The sequence below is a fragment of the Pseudorasbora parva genome, chromosome 20, assembly GCF_024679245.1.
Source record: "Pseudorasbora parva isolate DD20220531a chromosome 20, ASM2467924v1, whole genome shotgun sequence".
NCBI classification, from domain to species: domain Eukaryota; kingdom Metazoa; phylum Chordata; class Actinopteri; order Cypriniformes; family Gobionidae; genus Pseudorasbora; species Pseudorasbora parva.
The window spans coordinates 23,619,544-23,639,791 of NC_090191.1; the positions used below are offsets into that span (position 1 = coordinate 23,619,544).

The window sequence follows — 20,248 nt, forward strand, 5'->3', positions numbered from 1 at the left end:
ACTACATTTCCAATGAATATAGATCATATGGACCGATATATTCTACCTGGCAGTGAACTTGCAAAGCTTTTTATGGATATCATTGTTTAAATTGTCAGCTCATTTATCATCTTTGGAATGAACACATAAAAGCAGACCTGAATAGAAATATACATGAAGAAACTAAATGATGCATTCAGCGTTTTGCATGTACTCCTCCTCTTCTTCTTCTTTCGGCTGTTCCCTTCAGGGGTCGCACAGCGAATCATCTGCCTGCATCTAGTCCTATCCTCTTCTCTCAGAACTACCTTCATGTCCTCCTTCACTACATCCATAAACCTCATCTTTGGTCTTCCTCTTGACCTCCTGCCTTGTAGCTCTAACCTCAGCATCCTTATGATATATTCACTCTCCCTCCTCTGAACATGTCCAAACCATCTCAACCTGGCCTCTCTAACTGTGTCTCCAAAACATCTCACATGTGCTGTCCCTCTGATGCACTCATTCCTGATCCTATCCATCCTCGTCACTCCCAAAGAGAACCTCAACATCTTCAGCTCTGCTACCTCTAGCTCTTCCTCCTGACTTATCCTCAGTGCAACTGTCTCCAAACCATACAACATCGCTGGTCTCACTACTGTCCTGTACACCTTTCCTTTCATTCTTGCTGGTACACTTTTATCACACAACAGACCTGACACTTTTCTCCACCCATTCCAACCTGCCTGCACATGCTTCTTCACCTCTTTTCCCACACTCCCCATTGCTCTGGACTGTTGACCCTAAGTACTTAAAATCCTGCACCTTCTTTACCTCTACTCCCTGTAACCTCACTGTTCCACTTGGTTCCCTCTCATTCACACACATGTATTCTGTCTTGCTGCGACTAACCTTCATTCCTCTCCTCTCCAGGGCAAACCTCCACCTCTCTAGACTTTCCTCCACCTGCTCTGCTCTCACTACAGATCACAATGTCATCCGCAAAGAAAGTACAACATATGATGTTGATACAGATGTACAACATCTGTAATGTAATGTGTTTGTCACGTTCTCATCCTGTAATGTTGCAGCCAGACCTTGTGCTTTTTCATGGGTAACAAATGCCGTGGGTAAGTGCTTTTTGAGCTCTCATGGACTCAATGGATCTGCAGTGTATCGTGATCCAGGAAGCATCCAACCGTCAGCGGACAGATTGTAAGAGTCATGCGGTGAGTTAATGCATATAAATGGGGTCTCTGTGTAACAGTCTGTGTTTCCTTCAAGAGTCATTGTCTCCGACTCTGTGTCATCTGCATTGTAGCTCTGGTGAGGGCATGTGAGCCGAAAATGGAGGCTGTTAAATGGTCCCATAATCAGGGGAAATTTCAGCTCTGAGCCACACAGATCGCTCGCAGAGCAAATTCAATTCTGGCTCTTGGAATTTGACTTTCTGTGGCTCCGTCCAAAGAAAATCAGCCTCGTTCTCCCAAAGGAAAGGAAAAGAATGGCATGTAATGATGGTGGACGTGTGGTGCTGTGACAGTGTGGGAATCACAGAAGAATACTGAAGTGTTTGGTAAAAAGGAATTTGCATGAATGCATGTCTAGAGAACTGAATTCATCAAATTTAATGAGGAAATCAAATAATATAATAAGCCTTTGGTATCTGTCACTGGCTGATAGGGACTTCAATTTTTATATAAGGTCTAAAAACACATTAAAAAATTAACTCAAACTTATATAAATACACCTCTTTTATGATGAGCACATTTTTAATTTCTTCTTATTAATTAAAATCCATTCTGACAGTTTTTGGGAAGGCATATTCACGTTCAGTGATACTACACTATCCTGACAGAATAAAATGACTGTGTGTGTCCAATAAAAGCGCTGTGTATAATTGGTACCTGTTTTGTTGGCGACCCAGATGATGGTGTCAGTTGATATGTGACTGGAGTTTCCCACTGCGAGCGTCAGCGGGATTTGCCACTGAAAGCTGAAATGAGACAAAGAGAGAAATAAAAGATGAACGCATCTGTTTGATCTCAGGGGTTTAAATGTCACTGCCGCAGACACATACTGTATGACGCTCATAATCTGACGCATATGGACGTCCGCGATTTAATGGGATTGTGGAATATATTTGAGCGATATCCTCTCTGTCTCAACATCAGCGGGCAGTGACAAAATCAGGAGATGATTGTGAAGCTCAAAGAAAGCCCGGCAGTGTCAAAGCTCAAAGAAATCACATTTCATTCTTTCCCAGAGTGCTTTGCTTTCTCTCTCTATCTCTCTCTCTGTCACGCACACACAGCTGTGTATCACTCGTCACCCGATCGTTGTCATGTTCTGTGTCGCCACCTCGTTTTGATGTCTATTCATCTGTGAGTTTGTGCTTTCATGTGCGATTGTGTGTGTATGAACATCATGAGGTATGAGAGCACATCCAGTCCAACCCTGCCTGACAGCTGTCACACTGGATGGCCGCCCCTCTTTCAATCTGTCAAAATGGCTGACACACAGGTGGAGGAGGTCTGCTTTCTGCCAACGTAAATTACCCCAGACAACAAGAGTGCGGCAGAGCTGACCGAAGCAATACATACTGTAACATTATGAGTAATGTAAGTGAGATTAAATCATTTGAACACGCTCCAAACTATTTTCTGGGCTGAGAGAACATTTTATAGGTTCACGCGTGCACTGGGAAATCCGGCTGTTCATCACTTCTGTACAAAAGGTTCAATGTTCTATTGCTATTTAATGTGTTTACAGATGTTATATAGTCATGTTAAAAATTACCAAATATATTCAGAGATGATTGTCTTGTTAATGATCTTCAGTTTTGTTTAAAATGAAAAGATTGTTAAAAACTGAAGAATATGTACGGTATTCAGGGAAAAGATTTCCCTTCTCTCGATGCTTAAGGCACACTAACTGACATGATAATAACTAGAGGCTTTTCCATTTGTTGACAATTCGTGGTAAGATTCAAACGGTCGATATCATTATCAAGCTGGGTGATCACCATATTTATAATAAAGCCATGATAATAAAAAAATGCACATTTTACTTAATTAGAGCACATTGTACCCTATTCATCGCCTGAAATCATAAAACATTGCTTAATTGTGCTTTCATGCTTAATCGTGAAAATATGTTAATGAATGTCTTTTAAATTACTCAAAGCTAAAGTGTTTAATAACACCATCCCTTCTTTCGGTTAGCATGTTAGCTATATTAGCATGCCACTAACTTCTTAAGAAAAGCTCTTTTCATTAGCTAGAACAACAGATCACGATAAGCCGAGGCAACATGATAAAAAACACTCAGAACACCCTGACAACAACCCAGCAACACCCTGGCAACCGTCACAACAGCTGTTCCAGTGAACTTTACACAGGCACGCACCACATATCCTTCATAAATGTCAACATAGTCATCTGATAGGAAAAGAGCAGCTTGGATTATTTCATGATGTCAGTCTCGGCTGTGGGGAAAGGGTTGGATCATTAAGGATTTGTGTTCGTTGGAAAACTGACAGGAATGGACAAAATCCGTTTCAGGCTGCTGTGACTCACCTCCATTCATTCAGGAAGATGATTTATGTTATTTAATGTGTTAATTATGTCTGAATAAGCCTCAATGAGGGGTTTGTGAAAAGGCTCACTGAAAACTATAATACAACAATATAGCAACACTTTACTAAAAGCCTTTATGTATAATGCATTATGAGGGTATTAATAATGTACGTTACAATGCATTATGTATATTCATAAATAAAAGTAAGTTAAAATGCATTATAATATTTGCAGATTCCTTGATACACCTGAAAGTGTAAACTAATTAACATAATTATTATAATGTATAGGGTTATGATTATTCATGAGACCATACATGCATTATAAGTGCTTTTATAGGGGAAGCAGAAACAGCTGTAAACAGCAGACGCTGGCGATGCTGCATGGGATGAAAGTTTATAGCGCAGAGGATATAACTATAGCACAGTTGAGAAGATATTATGCATAAGATAAAGCAATATGAAGCCTGCTGGGGAACAGTATTTAAACGCATATGTTTGTAAGGAGACTATAGAGAGAGATTCTGCGGTAGATGAGCGCTGATAACAATACTTATGAATTCCAGTGATAATAGAAGCATCTGTGTGTGCTCAAATGAAATCACACACTGATACATTTACATAAAACTGTGTTCATCAGTGGGATGGAACAAGAGAAGAAAGCAAAAGAAAATTAAAGTTCTCCACAGGCTGGTAATTTGGTGGCTCGTGTTTATGTTCATTTATGGAAGCGTCTGTTATCATCATCGTTATTTACATCCCTCAGGATCTTTGTGTTATGGCCTCGAGCTTTAGCTAAAGTACGGATGAAGATTTCCGTCTCTGCAGCAGACGGGTAAAGTGTGTGAGAAGAGACGTGTGGCCATCGTATGATTATATGGAACAAACCCATGTTTGTTATCTGCAGTTGCAGATATGATTCACTTGCTCTTAATGGACAATTATATATCAATAAAAGCAAAAAAAAATCATGAGAGCCAGTGCACTAAAGGGATACGGTCAAGAATAGTTGTAATGTGCAATGTACAATGGAGACACTTATAATATGGCAGAAACAGAATTAAAAAAAAGGTATCAATTTTGAAGAAATGAGTACATATTTGCAAATATGTAAATAATAATAATAATAATAATAATTTTAAAAAAGATTATTTAGGACTTTTTGACACTATGAAGATAACATTTACTGCCACAATGCCTTGGTGTTATATGTTTGCTGATGTCTTCCAAGTGGTTGCTGATGTTCCAAGGTTTTTTTGTTAAGTATTCAAAAAAAAAAAAAAAAAAATTCTAATAGAGATGAAAATTAATTCAGACAATTTAAAATTAGCAATAAATTATTGAGAAATACCTGAGCCTTCAAAACTAATCACCATTGTAAAATTATAACATTTGTGCTTTGGATGTGCACTGTGATTAGCCACTATCCTCTCTCTCTCTCTCTCTCTCTCTCTCTCTCTCTCTCTCTCTCTCTCTCTCTCTCTCTCTCTCTCTCTCTCTCTCTCTCTCTCTCTCTCTCTCTCTCTCTCTCTCTCTCTCTCTCTCTCTCTCTCTCTCTCTCTCTCTCTCTCTCTCCTCGTGTGGTGTTTTGAGTTCTCAGTCTCTCTGTCTCTCAGTGTCTCTCTGTGCGGGTGTGATGATATCTCAGGCTCTGTTCAGGGACTGCTGGCTTTTGCAGTCCATAATGAGTCACTGGGGGCTCAACATGTGTGATACTGTAAATCCTCAAAACACTTTTATCCAACATCAGCTGCACTGAAGAGAAAAAAAAAAATACAAGTGCCTCCATTTGAAACCTTCCACAGATGTCCACATAGGCTGTTGTGTTTATTTATGTTTTGAAGACTCGCGTACAACCAGCGGCAGTTTAAAACCACTGAGACCGCGAGGAACAAACTGGACAAAACAAGATGTTTTGCTGGATAGGTTAGAGAAGAAATATTGGGATAGGTTGGAGAAACCTATTCACCCCACAGAGAGCAACATGGAGCTAAACAACTTGTGAACAAAGAGATTGAGGTGGATTTGTAGAACACCAGGGAGAATGTGATGCCTAATAATTCAACTGAATAGACATATTTACACCTGCACCTGATATAAGTGGTCATATATATGACCTAATTTGATCACACATTTCTAGCATAAATGCTAATGTGTTAAAGCAGTCTGAATATATTGAAGGATCATCTTACTGAACACTCCATGTTGGAAAAGCACACACATTATACATGTCCAGTCACGTCACGTGCCCACTGTTGGTGCTTTCGGCGGTGGACAGGGGTCAGCATGGGCACACTCACTGGTTTGCGGATATGCAGCCCCATACACAGCAAACTTCAATGCCCTGTGTATTCTGACACCTTTCTATCCGAACCAGCATTAACTTCTTGAGCAATTTAAGCTTGCGCTCGCATTCACATCCCCATGTTCATCAATGAGCCTTGGACACCAGTTTTAATTAGTATTGCCGCTAACAATGTCCCGTCAGTATTAAACAATGACACAGTTACTCACGTCACATTTCACAATGTTATACCTGATCGGTGTCATCAAAAAACTGATGTGAAACAAAAATTCCAGTTTACAGTACTTGGAGCAGAATGTGAGGAAGCACGGGAAACCGGTGAAGCTGACGGTGGGAGAAACCAAGGTGGTGGTGGACGTCCCAGAAAATCGTCCTCAGGACAATGGCCCAAGGCAGAGTCGAGAGAGGGAGAAGCCATGGTGGAGATTGTGCTGTCGACCCCAGGGGGACAATTGACAGATATGGAGCGAATGGAGGTGGAACCAAAAGCGCAGATGGGGAGCAGTTAGGAAACCCATGGTCCTGGAGGCCGAGGCCCACCAGAAAATTATTGAAATTACCTCCTCCTCCTCCTCCTCAAAATAATTCTCAGAGGCCAGGCCCAACTCATCCTCAGTGGCGGGGGTGTGGGCGGCGCTTCCTTCCATGCCTTCATACTCCACAAGCAAACACACAGGGACAGACAATGTAGCTGGCTCTCACACCTGGTCAGACTCACAGTCCTCCTTTCAGACTCTGGCTCGTGCATCGCAGCAGGCTCAAGACCTCTGTCCACAATGGGCATGCCAGATCTAAATGATTCTTGGTGTGGTCCTCAAGGCTAAGTTTCTCCTGCTCTAGGCAGAGCAGTTGGAAAGCTGGTATGTCCATTGTGAAGGTGGTGATATATTCCCTTCAAAGATCACTAAAGTATCTAACTTGAACAGTAAATTTTACGAAGAAGGTTAAGAAGTTTTATAACAACAAACTTACGTAGACCTACACATACCTGCACAGTATAAGAGTCTATAAGGCAGGGGAGTGTAAAATAATTCACAGATGAATTATTATGCATTCAATAGAGTCAAACCTCTATTGAAAACTGTAATTTGTTACTTCAAGTGCTAATAAGTTGTTTATATTCTCTGACATCACCTGAGCACAAAATCCAGGCTGTGAAAATCCAAACAGGTAATATACGAGTGTAAAGGTGTTAATGAAGGAACACTTCTAGTCTTTTCAGACTTGTGAAAATAGGCAAAGGATCTGCAAACTATATTGGACGTGTCAAACGGTCCTTTGATGATTTCAGAAGTTGTTGAAGTACAGCGTCACCATTTCAGGTATAAACTTCACTCCTCTCTTCACACTTATGGCCACTTTCTGATGACTTATTCAATCTTATTAACTTAATACTGAGGTTTATAATGAAGAGGAAAACTGTGGCCTATAAGCTAACTGCTAATATGCTAACACGCTGACGTAAACAATCAGATTAGCTGTAGCTGTAAGCTTTTGTGACAATTTTAAAGAAATATTCAGCATTAAAACCAAATTATAAGATCTATGCAAAACCCTAACATTGTAAAAACAAGTGTTTTTTTAATCTACTTTTAAAATGCTGCACTGTAAATGCCTTATCATAAACATGTTTTCATTCTTTTTACAAACTGAAGGATGAGTAAAGTTAACTCCTGTGTTAATAAATAACAGACCAAATATGATGTAAATGCAGCTGCCAATGTATTTAACCCAAAAGAAATTCCTTTAATGCAAGTTTTGAAAGAAGATGTGGATTAGCATATCAAGTGTGTGGCTCTGTGCTAGCTGGATTATGGAGCTGCTTAAAGAGAAATTTAAAATGTAGCATAAAAGCCAGCACATGTTTTTGACTATACAAGTGTGGAAGACATGTTTATGTGGAGTTTGGACATCTCTTTAAAATTTAATGAGATGGTAGTGGACATGAAATAATTGAGTGTGATACATTCAGACTGACCTTCTCTGTTTTCCTTTTGTTGCTGCCAATGTTTCTGTCAGCACGTTTTGCTAGTCTGGCTTAAAGCCTCAAGTGAGGTGTTACACTGCATTTACAAAGGTGCCAAATCCCCCTGCATTCTGGCAGGTTGTCTAGTACTCAGCTGAAAACCCGCCTCAGGGGCAAAACAGGAAAGAGACGCCCCCTACTCGCACACACAGCTTTGCTATTGATTCCTGGAGCGGCTCAGCTTCTGAACGCCTCTGCAGAAGACCACAGCGCTCAGAAAACATGTTCATGTAGGAGGAGACGTTCAAAGGAAGGTGGTTTTGTCTGCTCTGAACAAATGAACTCAGGATTTCTACCTGTACGTTTCATATTTAAGACATCAGATGGCTCATTACGGAGAGCTAGCCTAGCCGTCAAAAATGCTATTGATCGTGAAGATGACAGAGGAGGAGGATGAAAGAAATGATGCTTTAATCTCACATTATTATTATTATCAACTACTAATTTTAACTAATATATTGAACTTTTAACCACTTTTCATTAAAAAAGCAACAATAAAATATTACATGTTACAAGCTCAAGAGTTTTTTTCTCATATCCTGAAACTGCAGGTGTTTGGCATTGTTGTTCTCAACTTGTGAAACTTTATTATCACCATCTAAAATGACAATAATGCTCAACAACCCTCACTACACACACTCAAACTGACACTCCAGCATTCAAATTCAATTCTTGAGTCAATTCTTGTGTTGCTAACAGTGTCTGATCCAAAACAAAAGGAGGATTTCTAAAACGGATCAGAGGCGGTATTGAATTATTCATCTCACTCTAACAAAGAATTAAACTAATCTATCTGCCAGTGACACACGCAGTTTTCTGTGACGACCCAGACGGGTGCCAAACAGCATGTGGCATGTGACGGGTTAGCATAAATCGCTAGTCATAAATGAAATGCTCAGTTAATAGCAGCTTGGTAGCTTGTGTGTGTGAATATGATGTGAGATCTAATTCATATACAGTGTTGTGTCTTTCCTGTCGTGCTGAAAACAGTCTGAAATAGTATGCTGGTTTTAGATGACTGGCCAGTGAAAAACATCAAACCATTTTAGGCTGGTTTAAGCGTTTTCTTTTAGTAGAAGTGATAAAGGCTGACAAGATGTTCTAAGCAGTAAACTGTTCACATCCCTTAGATAAGTGAAGAAATCCTCTGGGCTTTCGTGCTGTTGTCAGACGCTAGACTAGTCTTTATGTGTCTAGCTCTGTTCATAATCTCCAGATTGTCTATTCTTCTGTATTTCTACCAAAATATCTTAAAATTTAATCCCATTTTAATCAAAATGGGTTCTTCTCTTCAGCATCAGAACAAGTGTAGGATGTTTTTCTGGCTGAGCTTGATCTGGTTGCAGGAAAATACAACACCATTACTCTGTGGGATTTTTACATTATTCAGCATTGTAGTGTTTAGCAAACATACAGACCTCTGCGCATTATGGTGGGTTTTCTGCACTGATGTATGAGCTCATGGAAGATCACAAAAAGCAGTCAGCTGACTGACAGCATTTCATTTGTATGCAACAGCCTGTCGCATTTGACATAGCACACACACTACCTTTTGTTGAACAGCTCAGGATTCTGGATCTTGGCCTCCGTGTCATAGACAAAGTGCTCTTGGGAGACGGTGACACTGTTGTCAAGACTGTCGTTCTTGCTGATGGTGACGACAGGGTAGCCCATCTGCAGGGTCCAGCGGTCCATGACCTGCGTGATGTTGATGTCCTTTCCCTCCCTATGCATGGCCTGCAACACAAAAAAAATAATATATCAAGGATTGCAGGGCATCTAATGGCTAACAGGAGGTGCAAATAGATTGTGTCAGATAGTTTCAGTTGAGTGGAAGTGAGTTTTGTTGGTGGGCTTTAGGGTTTAGAGACCACCTAATGAAACGTATTTATAAATTAATTCACATTGGATGCCTTCAATGGGTTCTTATCCGCATATTTGGACTCATTCAGGTTTTCTATGTCTTGCAAAACTAAAATGGATGTAACTTTTAATTAAAAACTCTCAGTGAAAAGAAAGGTGATTAAAATTCACTGTTCTTTTACACCGCACAAAGATGAACATCACAAGGCAATTTCCAGCTATCTGACCTCACTATACAAGAGAGATGCTTGTAATGGAGCAGAAATAGATTCATATGTCTGATTTCTTCAGAGGAAGTTTCTCCTCTTATTATATAGAATTAAAACATAAAATTGGATCTTACGGCTCATTAATTAGGAAAGCTCGTAATGTGACTGAGTTTCGTCCCTGGGGGAAATATTCTGCTTATTCTTTGAAAATGCTGCTATAAATGGCTCAGCAAAGTGAACAACTGGCAGGCTTTTCTATTAATTGGTATCGGACCAGGCCAAATGGAAATAGTTGGCGTGTTGGTGCCGTGACCCGTGAGCGAGGTTTAGAGGGATGAGTGTAATGGATGCCAGCTAGGAAGATCTTTTGCAGGTAAGACTCATTCCTCTCCCCTCAAGAGGTGTGCTAGAAGCTGCTTTCTTTAACATCCTTATTATTATGCCTGTGTCATATTCCAGATGATGCGGTGGGTGGGTGGATGTAACGGAGACCAGATAATAAGGTCCCTTGACCTAGCAGAGATGCCCAAACGACTGATACTAAGGCTGTCGGCTTTAGCATTGTTAGCCTTGTTAACATGCCTCCTGTGCTCGCTATTGCTGATTCAAGCTTGATTCTGAGCGGGCCGAGCAGAACCGGTGGCACTAAAGTCAAACTCTACTGGATTGAATTAAGTTGGGTCTCCCGTGTGCTGTAAATAAAGAGTATCTGTGTATCACTTACAATGTAAAGTTAGTATTTTGAAGTTTTCTTTCAGTCGTAATGCCGCTGTCTGTGTCCACAGTAGACAGTGAGGCAGCTTGCTAGGTTTTGAATCAGAGCGAATGTCATTGCCTCTACAGATATTTTCAATCATTTTCATTCACGGCATCCTAAAGAGGTGCAACATTTCATATCTACTGGAGCCAATGAGTAATTTTGTCTGAAATTGGTTGTAAACCGGTGGAGAGCTACAGTGTTTCTGCAGCAGCACAGAGTCAGTGTGTTGTGGAGACCCGTGGGATGAAAGAGAAATGTGGCGGCAGAAACAAAGTGCTCTGTCAGGCTTTCTAGCATTCAGAGTTCAACTTTACAGGATCAGTCAAGCATCCCTTCTCCAGTATAACTGGGACCCTGCTTACGGCAATTGATTATGACCATTGTGAATATTAAAATATGACATTAACTAAGCTTGTATGAGATGACTTTGATTCATGTCTAGGATATTATATAGAAAATGTTAAGTGAAACCGGATAACTATTCACATCGGTCGATGATTCACAGTGTGTTTACCATGTGAATACAGAAGAAGAGGCTCTGCAGAGGCTGATGACAGCAAATGATGTCCCTACATTATGAATCATTTTCTGCAGGACGCTTTCTAGAAACTACTGCAACTTTGCCCTAGTGGAAATAATTAAAGGAAGTAAAGGCCGGTCCGGCGATGGGTCGTGAGTTTGATAAAGGGCTTTGTGGGCACTAAGCACTGCCAGATTATTGCAGCAAATTGGATTTCATGAATAGCTAATGAACACAGCACATATCAGTATTCATTAGATGATGGGCTGTCACAGACTGTTAATGTAGCTAAAATCATCAGTGCCTCACAAACACGGTCACTGAGAGGATACAAGGGTCCAGGTTCAGCCCCTTCACATGAATTCACCTTTAAAACCTTCCTGTTCTGAAAGAGAAAATGAAGCGGGCACCCATCAGCCGGCATTTAGGAGAGTGATGTGAATGACAAAACGCTTCACATGATGCCGATAGCTGCTAAATGTCCTGCTGTTCCATTACAAACTATAATAACTTTGAGATTACGCTTGAAAGTAATCTCATTAAAGTCATGACACTTTGTGAGATGAGCGCTGAGAGGACTTGCTGAGAGTCGTCTGAATTTAAAAGCGCATCTCTGTGGTGATGACTTGAACCCAACGCTCAACTTCACTGTGATTATGGATGTTGGCTACAACGTTTCCTAACAACGGCCAGAAGTTCCTCTCACTTTTACTCAGTGCCTGAAGCTTTATGTCCTCATCTGCCTCCAATCATATAGATAGTTAAGGTTTATATGAAGTCTGTATTATTTAGAACCTCACTGTACAGGTGTGTTAGAATATTGGCATCGTATTGTGTCGTAAGTTATCTTAGAAATGACATCCAAAGCTGTGTTTCATCAATTAGTTGTGGAATATCTTTACTTGATTCCTACATCCATGAAATCATATGAGGCGTATGGAAATGATGTATAAAGAAACAAAAGTAGGAGCTTGCATTAGCATTAGTATTACAGCTGTACTTGTCCCAGTAAATAAATTGAAGGAATTATAGGGAAATTAAGTCTGATGGAAACTCTATGGTTGCTAAAAAAGTACTAGAAATTGAAACGTACCTGAATGTGTCTGTCAGGAGGGGGGCAGTCATGACAAACATGATAAAAACTGTATTTTGAGACCCAAGTGACGTACCTAAATAGGTCAACTTTCCTTCAGTTTTTAGATTGTTCTTGGGTTATTCTTAGCTACACCTGAGTTAAAGGGAAGATGCTCATGTTTAATCTGAGAGACTCATCAGGCTTGTCAGCAATTATGTGACACTTCACTAATCTGGTCTGATAAGATTCATGTAATTTATAAGTTAATTAAAACCACCAGAGTCAGCAGCGGCAAGAATATAATCAGTATCTGTGAACATTTGCATTTAGCAGGTTACAGGCGCTCAGATTAATGGATCAATATGTGACCTTCCCCTGTAGAAAACGGCTGTATATTAAAGTAAAACCTCCAGTGTAAAAAGCAAGACTATCAAACTCAAGCTAGTCTTTGCATCAAACTCCTTCCCATGTGGCATTTCCATAAAACCCTTATGTGTTGATGTGAGTAGGTGGTGTATTGGCATGAATTTGTGCACCGCTGATGATGTGCAGTTATATAATGGCCTCTGACCTACAGCGCATGAATCTCCGAGCACCTGCCTTCAGGAGACACACTGACTGAATTTAAGTAGGTTGAACACACAGTTTCACTCATCAGCTCGCCGCTCACTGATTCCCGCTCGTGGATGGAGGTCTCACACCCAGAAGATGCTGAAGATCTTACCTCTGAGAATTTGTTCCACAAGTCACCCCTCGCCGCGTTCCCATACATGTGCGTCATCAAGTAATCCTGCAAACAGACAGACGGAGATCAATATTGGAAGAGAAATAAATTGGACTTGGACAGGAACGGTGAACTTGGGAAACCCAAACAATAACATTACTAATCTGCTCAATTCAAGCTGAACATATGTAAATTAGCAGCAGATGTTTGGGAGTGATTGGCTGTCAGTTCAAGGAGGACCATAAGGAGGCCAATTAGAGGCTGATTATGTTGTTCAAGTCGATTCTGCATCAGTGTGTCAGAGAATGAGTAACATACAAATCAGCAACACGGTTTTACAGGAGTTTCCATCAGGACATAAAAGATCACCCTGGGTTTTGATAAAAAATAAAAAGGGTAAAATCCATAACTCATTGGCTAAAAAAGTAAATACTCCTACAAAGAAGAACTTTGATGATATATGATAATCATATTCACACACCATACTGTTTACATGACACCCATGTACTTGCCAATACCTAAATTTAGTAAGCATAGCACTTTTTAAGTGCACATTTATAAATTAAAAGTAATACGTACAAAGTGAAGCTTTGCAAAGAAAGGAAACGTCTCACCATAAGTCAGCAAAAGTAAATACAAGCGCTTCAATATCAAACACAGACAAATGTGCGAAGTGGATGTAAAGTCTGTAATGTCCTGTATTACTGAAGCTAAGATAACGGTGATCATTCATTTCACTGCTAAAAGACTTTAATCTGTTAAACAGAGCTTTAACAGAGCAACACTACATTATCAGTGTGTCTGTTCTGCCCTGCAGTCTCAGTCATACAGGTGGTGGGCGACATGAAGAAGGAATCTGATCCTGGAGAGCACATTTACATTCATCTGATAAGAGCATCTGGTGGGAAGCCTTTTCCCCCCTGCTGTACGAGATTCATCGATAACTCTTGAGTGACCGTGAGCGATAAACCCGTCAACTGTAATCCTCTTATGTTGCAGGAGTCGAGATGCTGACATAAAACAGCATTTTCTCGGTTAATTCTGGGGCATGTGACATGCAATGGAGTGGTTTCTAACTAGCTTTATACTGTGTTTTAAAGGGACAATTCTCTATTCTCTAGGGACAGTAGGGGGAGCGCAACAGTCAACAGTGTGTAGCACATACAACAACCGACAGTGAACTGAGAAGAAAACGGAACTCAAACAAGATAGTCAATTGACCCTTCGCTAAGCCACGCCCGAATACCACCTCAGGCCAATCGTGGCTTAGCAACCGTAACTAGGCACGGAAGGTCTGTCAAGCTTTCGAGCGAGGGAAACATGCCGATGCAAATCTGTGCGTATGGATTGTGCAAATCTGATGCCTATCCTAAAAGTTTGGACAGATGGTGTATTTTTTTTTCCTTCCCCAAAACCTAAAACTGAAGGTAAGAAATACCAGCCTTGAATCAAGCAGTGTGTGTGAGAGACCCCATTCACAACGTTAAATGTCGTCAAGATTAACAAAAACACCTACGTTTGCTTCAACAAACTGAAAATACATGGTTTTTGACTGATGCAAGTTTTTACATATGATGCAGTATACAGACTATAAAAAGAACTGTCTTAGCTTTATTTATTAGTTTTGTATTGTAGTTTTGTTTAGACAAAATGTGTGAAAATTAAGACCTTCCTCATAAGGATTGTTGCAGTGGCTGTGTTTATAATATTAATAAAACCCTTCATGTTTGAGAGAGTGGCTTTCTGTTATAAGGTTTCAGTAAATGTGTGGTTTTTGATGAATGGCTCAGGTCAGAATCACAGGCTAGTGCCAGGTCCAAGGAGTAGATTATAGACACACGACATGTGAGCAGTAGCCCGGCGCGCTAAATATAACGTTAAGCCGGAGAATCATTGCAAAGTTTTCAGGCTAATGTCTTGTGTTTATTCCACAATTTATTGATAAGTTGTTTGATTTATAATTATTCGATTATTTTCTCATTTTACTTACCCTGTTGTGCATGAACATACATATGAGGCAGCTGCTGATTGCGCTGAGACCATAGGCTTTAGCTTCAATTTTATTGAAATTATTCTGTAATCGGTTGCATAATATGTCGCAGCTATATCCCACAAATACATACTGCAGTCCCTTTTTTCTTACTCGCTCAGATATTTCCCCTGTTCGCCAGAAATGACTAATTATCTCCTCGGAAATGTCTGACACCGGCGCATACATACTGTAATAGACGTGCCAGGCGCGAAAGCTTGACAGGCGTAGCAACAGTAACTACGGGGGGCGGGGCTTAGCGAAGGGTCAATTAAACACAGTCAACACTCAACACTCATAATAACAGTGACCATAGCAACAAGAGCAGGAATACAAACAAATGAAAACAGGAACTGAGGAAATACAAACAAAAAGTCCATGAACTGAGCTTAACTGAACATAATGGGCCCTATCTTGCACCCAGCGTAATTGACTTTGTACACCGACGCATGTGTCATTCTTGTTTTGCACCCGCGCAAAGCGCCGTTTTCCCTCCACAGAAGCACGTCGCTAAACTAGTGAATGAACTTGCGCTCCCTGGGCGGTTCAGCGCTAAAAAGGAGGCGTGTTCCGGTGCAAACAATCCCTGGTGCTATTTTGCTGTTCCATTAAACAGTTGCGCCACTGACCAGAAACAAACCTAGTCTAAAGTCAGTGGCGCGTTGCGCGTTGTTCATTATGCTATTTTAAGGGCGCATGCTTGACCATAATGTATAGCGTGCACAACGCCCATACACTTTGCTCATGTAATCTACACAGATGCAACAGTTATTTTTGCAAATCATAAATTGTTACACTAAAAAAATATTAACACATGAGATGACGGATATCATTGTGGTGTGCCACGAAGATGTGAAAAAATAGGCATAAATCTAGCTTACAAATTATTCAGGCTAATTGTAGTAATAAGGATCAGACCTGTTTGCCCAATAGTGGCAAGACATATATGTATATAAGGATATCTGACAAATTGGTTTGTCTGTCAAGAACAAGGAAAAAAAATCGACTGAAAAACTGTTTAACCGACGCCTGTTTAACCGACACTATTTTAGGTGGGTTTCTTCCATCCCCATACAACACAACTTCTCTGTCTTTCACTGCTCTTACAAGAACATCAGTCACGTCGGCTTTGAACCGCTCCTGGCGTGCGCCTGGTAAATACGCCATAATAATAGCAATCCATAATGGAACTTGCGCAGCTGCTTTTAAAGGGAATGTTGGATGACGCTCTGATTGGTATATTTACGTTACGCCCAAACCACACCTATGAATAATGAAGCTACTTCAGACCAACCCATTTTAGATTTGCGCCGGGCGCAAGAGCCATTTATCCCGCCGGGAAAATAGCAACAGCGCCGAGACCCGCCCACAAAGTTACTTGCGCTTCGCGCTTTGACACTTGCGTTTCAGATCGTTAAAATAGGGCCCAATGGTGACAATGTCAGCACTCAATACCACTAAATGCACTCACTTTGGGCTTTTGATTGTATTGTGATGCACCAATGAATTTTCAAAAGTGATTTTAAGTGAATTAAGAAAAGCTAAGAATATTCATTTGAAATTACATTAGTGTGAGCAGATGATGGCAGGGGTTTTATTTAAAGGAGAACAATCCCTTTAATAAGGCAATTATTTTAGCCTTTGCTTCACGAATTAAATCAAAAAGGGCACTTGTTGAAACGTGGACAGGCGTCATGCTGAGAGGATTGAGCAAATTGCATTGGGATCCAGAAAGCGTGACCTAGTCCAGCTGGCCTCCATCTCTCTACATGCTCTGCTGAGCTCTAGGAGAGTCTGGGATTTGAGTCTGGAGCAGAACCAGATACATGTTACCATCCTGATGAATCTGTTTTAAACCAGTGCAATTACTCTTTCTCTCTTTCTCTTTCTCTCTCTCTCTCGTCCATCAGTAGAGTTTTTGCCCTGAAGCGAAGTGACCATGTGGCCCAGTGTCTCCTCTGATAGGGTCGTGACAGTGTGCTGTCTTTATTTTGACACTCATGTGATTGACGATGATGGCCACAGCAAGAGGAAAGAGGAGTAAAAATAGATCTATTGTTGCCACATCATTCAGTCAGTCAGTCAGTCAGTCAGATCAAATATCTCTAATAAATTCTATTAAAAAGACTGCTTAATTTATTGATTTAAAAAAAACTGCATTTGTTGAAGTAACTTTTGTTTCATAGCTTAAAACAAAAGAATGCAACTACATGGTGAAAATATTTTTTTATTTTAATATAAAACTTTTATCATTCAAAATGAATAAAATTATATTGAAATATGGTAATCTAATATGAGACAGAATTGTTGTGCCTTAAATGTGGCTTTTTGTGATAGTATAAAGATGCTAAATTGTATATTTGACCGTTGTCCCTGCATACGGTAGGTAGAAATTGGCCGCTGAATGAGATTTTTGCAGTATGAAATACCCACTCTGATCATTTGCATACATTTGCATAGCAGCAAGGGACTACCGAGAGCCATTTTATGTTTGTGTTGACATTTTCCAGTCTGCTTGGCCTAAAGTGTGTATTTTAATGACTGTGTTGCTACCCACCGATGCTTAGTGACCAAAGGTTCTTAAAGAGAGACAGGAAAGAGAGAAAAACATACACATACAGTGAACTCACATTAACAGCTTGCTACTGTCTATACATAGATTGAGCGATGATCTAATAAGACTAATAATCTAATAATAATGATACATAGTATATCAAAATATTGGGTGAAATAGTCTTTAATCTAATTTTATCTAATTGTTTTCAAATAAATTATTTGATTTGTCTTCAAGTTATTTAAGTAGCCAGCATAATGCTGGAAAAGCCTTGATGTCAAGAGTGTACTTATAATGTCCAACTAGATCAGGGGTTTTTAACTTTAAAGGCAAGGTAGGGGATTTGTTCCAGAAGGAGCATTAAATGTGCGCCCAATCATTGCATTTGGTCTAAACACTGTATTGCCAACAATATTGGCATCCCCCAAATCCTAGTATTGAGGTGTTCCGATCACTTCCATGGCCACAGGTGTATAAAATCAAGCACCTGTGCATGCAGACGCTTCTACAAACATTTGTGAAATAATGGGTTGCTCTCAGGAGCTCAGTGAATTCAAGCGTGGAACCGTGATAGGTCGCCACTTGTGTGGCCACAAGTTTATTCGTAAAAATGTCATCATTACTAAATATTGCACGGTCAACTGTTAGTGGACAAATCTGGGTTTGGCAGTTGCCAGGAGAATGGTAGGCTACTTGCCTGACTGCATTGTGCCAAGTGTAAAGTTTGGAGGAGGGGAGATTATGGTTAGGGGTTGTTTTTTAGGGGTTGGCCTTGGCCCCTTAGTTAACGTGAAATTAACTCATACAAGACATTTTGGACAATTTCATGCTCCCAAATTTAATGTCCAACCTGCCAGTATGTATTCTCATACCTCAGCGTACTCTGCTAGTGCAGACATCTCACGTCAATTGCGCTGTTCATGCTATGCAGAGTTAGACAGGCACCACGACCAAAACAGCAGTCAATAGTTTCAATATCACTATCAGTGCTAACATGAATCTGTAGCAGTCAGGTGATACAGTGCTCTTTAAGTTTTAAGTTTTTTGTATTATTGTTTATTGTATTATTATTTTATTGATAATTGTTATGTTATGTGCTTTGAGACATGGGGTAGTTTAACTACCTGTCTCTCGTCTTGTGAAGCTTTGCAGACTCTTCTGTGTGTGCTAATGTGTTATGAAGGAGGCGTGTCTTTGGAGACGCTCTAAAGGGAGAGTGGAATCGTATCCTTCAAAGCAAGCTTTCTATTGCTATTCCAAAAAATTGCCTACTCTACCTTTAAGGGGGGGTGAGCACCTCTTAAGTCAGAAGCATGCACTCAAGTGAAATTGTTAATGTGAGATTTTCCTAGCTAATTTGTTGTCCTCCACTAGAGTGGGCAATATAACTATTCTCCTCAGCTAGCTGTCACATTAAATTTGTTAAGCTGTTTATATTTTTAATGTTTTATTTTTAGTAATATCCCTGTCTACACTGGATGCGAGTCAAAATCTCCAACAGTAAACTGATGCCTCATTCTTTTTCAGACGTTCTCCAAAGTGTCTGAGCTTCTTCTGACATGTACAACAAATAGATTTGCAACGCTCACTTTGTCGCATCCAACTGTTGCGGCAAGGCTTGAGGCATCAACGGGCACATCCGGTGTAGACACGGCTCTGCACACTATACACAGCATATTAAGTAGCAATGAGGTTTGCATTGTGTGGGGAGGCGCGAGTGAAATTAGATAAATGTAAGGGGGCGCATTTCCTAAAAGGTTGAATACCCCTGATGTAGATAAACAGCTGGGATCAGATCTAAAGACCAATTTATACAACAGATTACAATGTGATGGTTGGGTTTCTAAATGTAATTAGTAATGGCTATGCTTCTGAAACTATTCAAAAAAGAAATAGTATCCTGAACGTCCCTTCATCAGATATTATAACCACATTCGGTTTTGTTTTTTGATTCTGCAAAGCTAAATTACAGGGAGACAAAAGATTGATCGCTTTCGATATGTAAATCCCCCGGAGCTTTCTATTTTCTGTGAGAGCCTTCACCACAACAGTCAAAGCAGATCATAAATAATTAATTATTCATTCTTCTAAATGAGTTCCCTCAAAAGTAATACAAGAAGAAATATATCTACAATTTCCCTGCATATGAAAGTAATTTTGAGGCAATGGAGGTAGATTGTTTGGTGAGGTGTTGTGTTTACCAATTCTTCCCATCAATCACACAGAGACAGACAGAGATACTGAAAGTTCCCATTAGAGAGATACGGAAAACAGCAATAATGAAGCAGAACAGCCATGCCCGAAGGGGCTGCTGGGAGAAAAATGGATCTTCTCTGTGTTCAAGCATGTTGGGAAATTGAATCGAGAAGTATCTGGCTATTTCATCTGTGTTCAGAACGAATTAGTGGCCCACAACACCCGCAGGGATCTGACGGACTGTCAGTCAGAACACTCCGAAGTCAGAATCGGTCTGACTCTGAACTCAGAATCCCACTGAGAGCAACAAATATGACTATGAAGCACTGAATCCAGGAAAGAAGTGTCCCATTCAGAGGATGAAAATACAGAGCAACATGCTGAAGTTTATTTCTCCGGGGCAGTAGTGCACTTGTCCTCTGTTATTCATAGGTCAAACATTTCACATTTAT

General features: G+C 40.2%; 1 protein-coding gene across 1 annotated transcript in view; it reads right to left on the reverse strand.

Moving 5' to 3' along the window:
• LOC137049149 (thyrotropin-releasing hormone-degrading ectoenzyme-like) overlaps positions 1 to 20,248 on the reverse strand; it is a 155,677-nt gene that overhangs the window by 35,293 nt on the left and 100,136 nt on the right. Inside the window, exons 8-10 of the mRNA XM_067427533.1 lie at positions 13,018 to 13,083; positions 9,416 to 9,603; positions 1,866 to 1,954 (exon numbers count right to left, since the gene is read on the reverse strand). Coding sequence (XP_067283634.1) covers positions 1,866 to 1,954; positions 9,416 to 9,603; positions 13,018 to 13,083 — 343 coding nt within the window. The remainder of the gene's footprint in view (positions 1 to 1,865; positions 1,955 to 9,415; positions 9,604 to 13,017; positions 13,084 to 20,248) is intronic.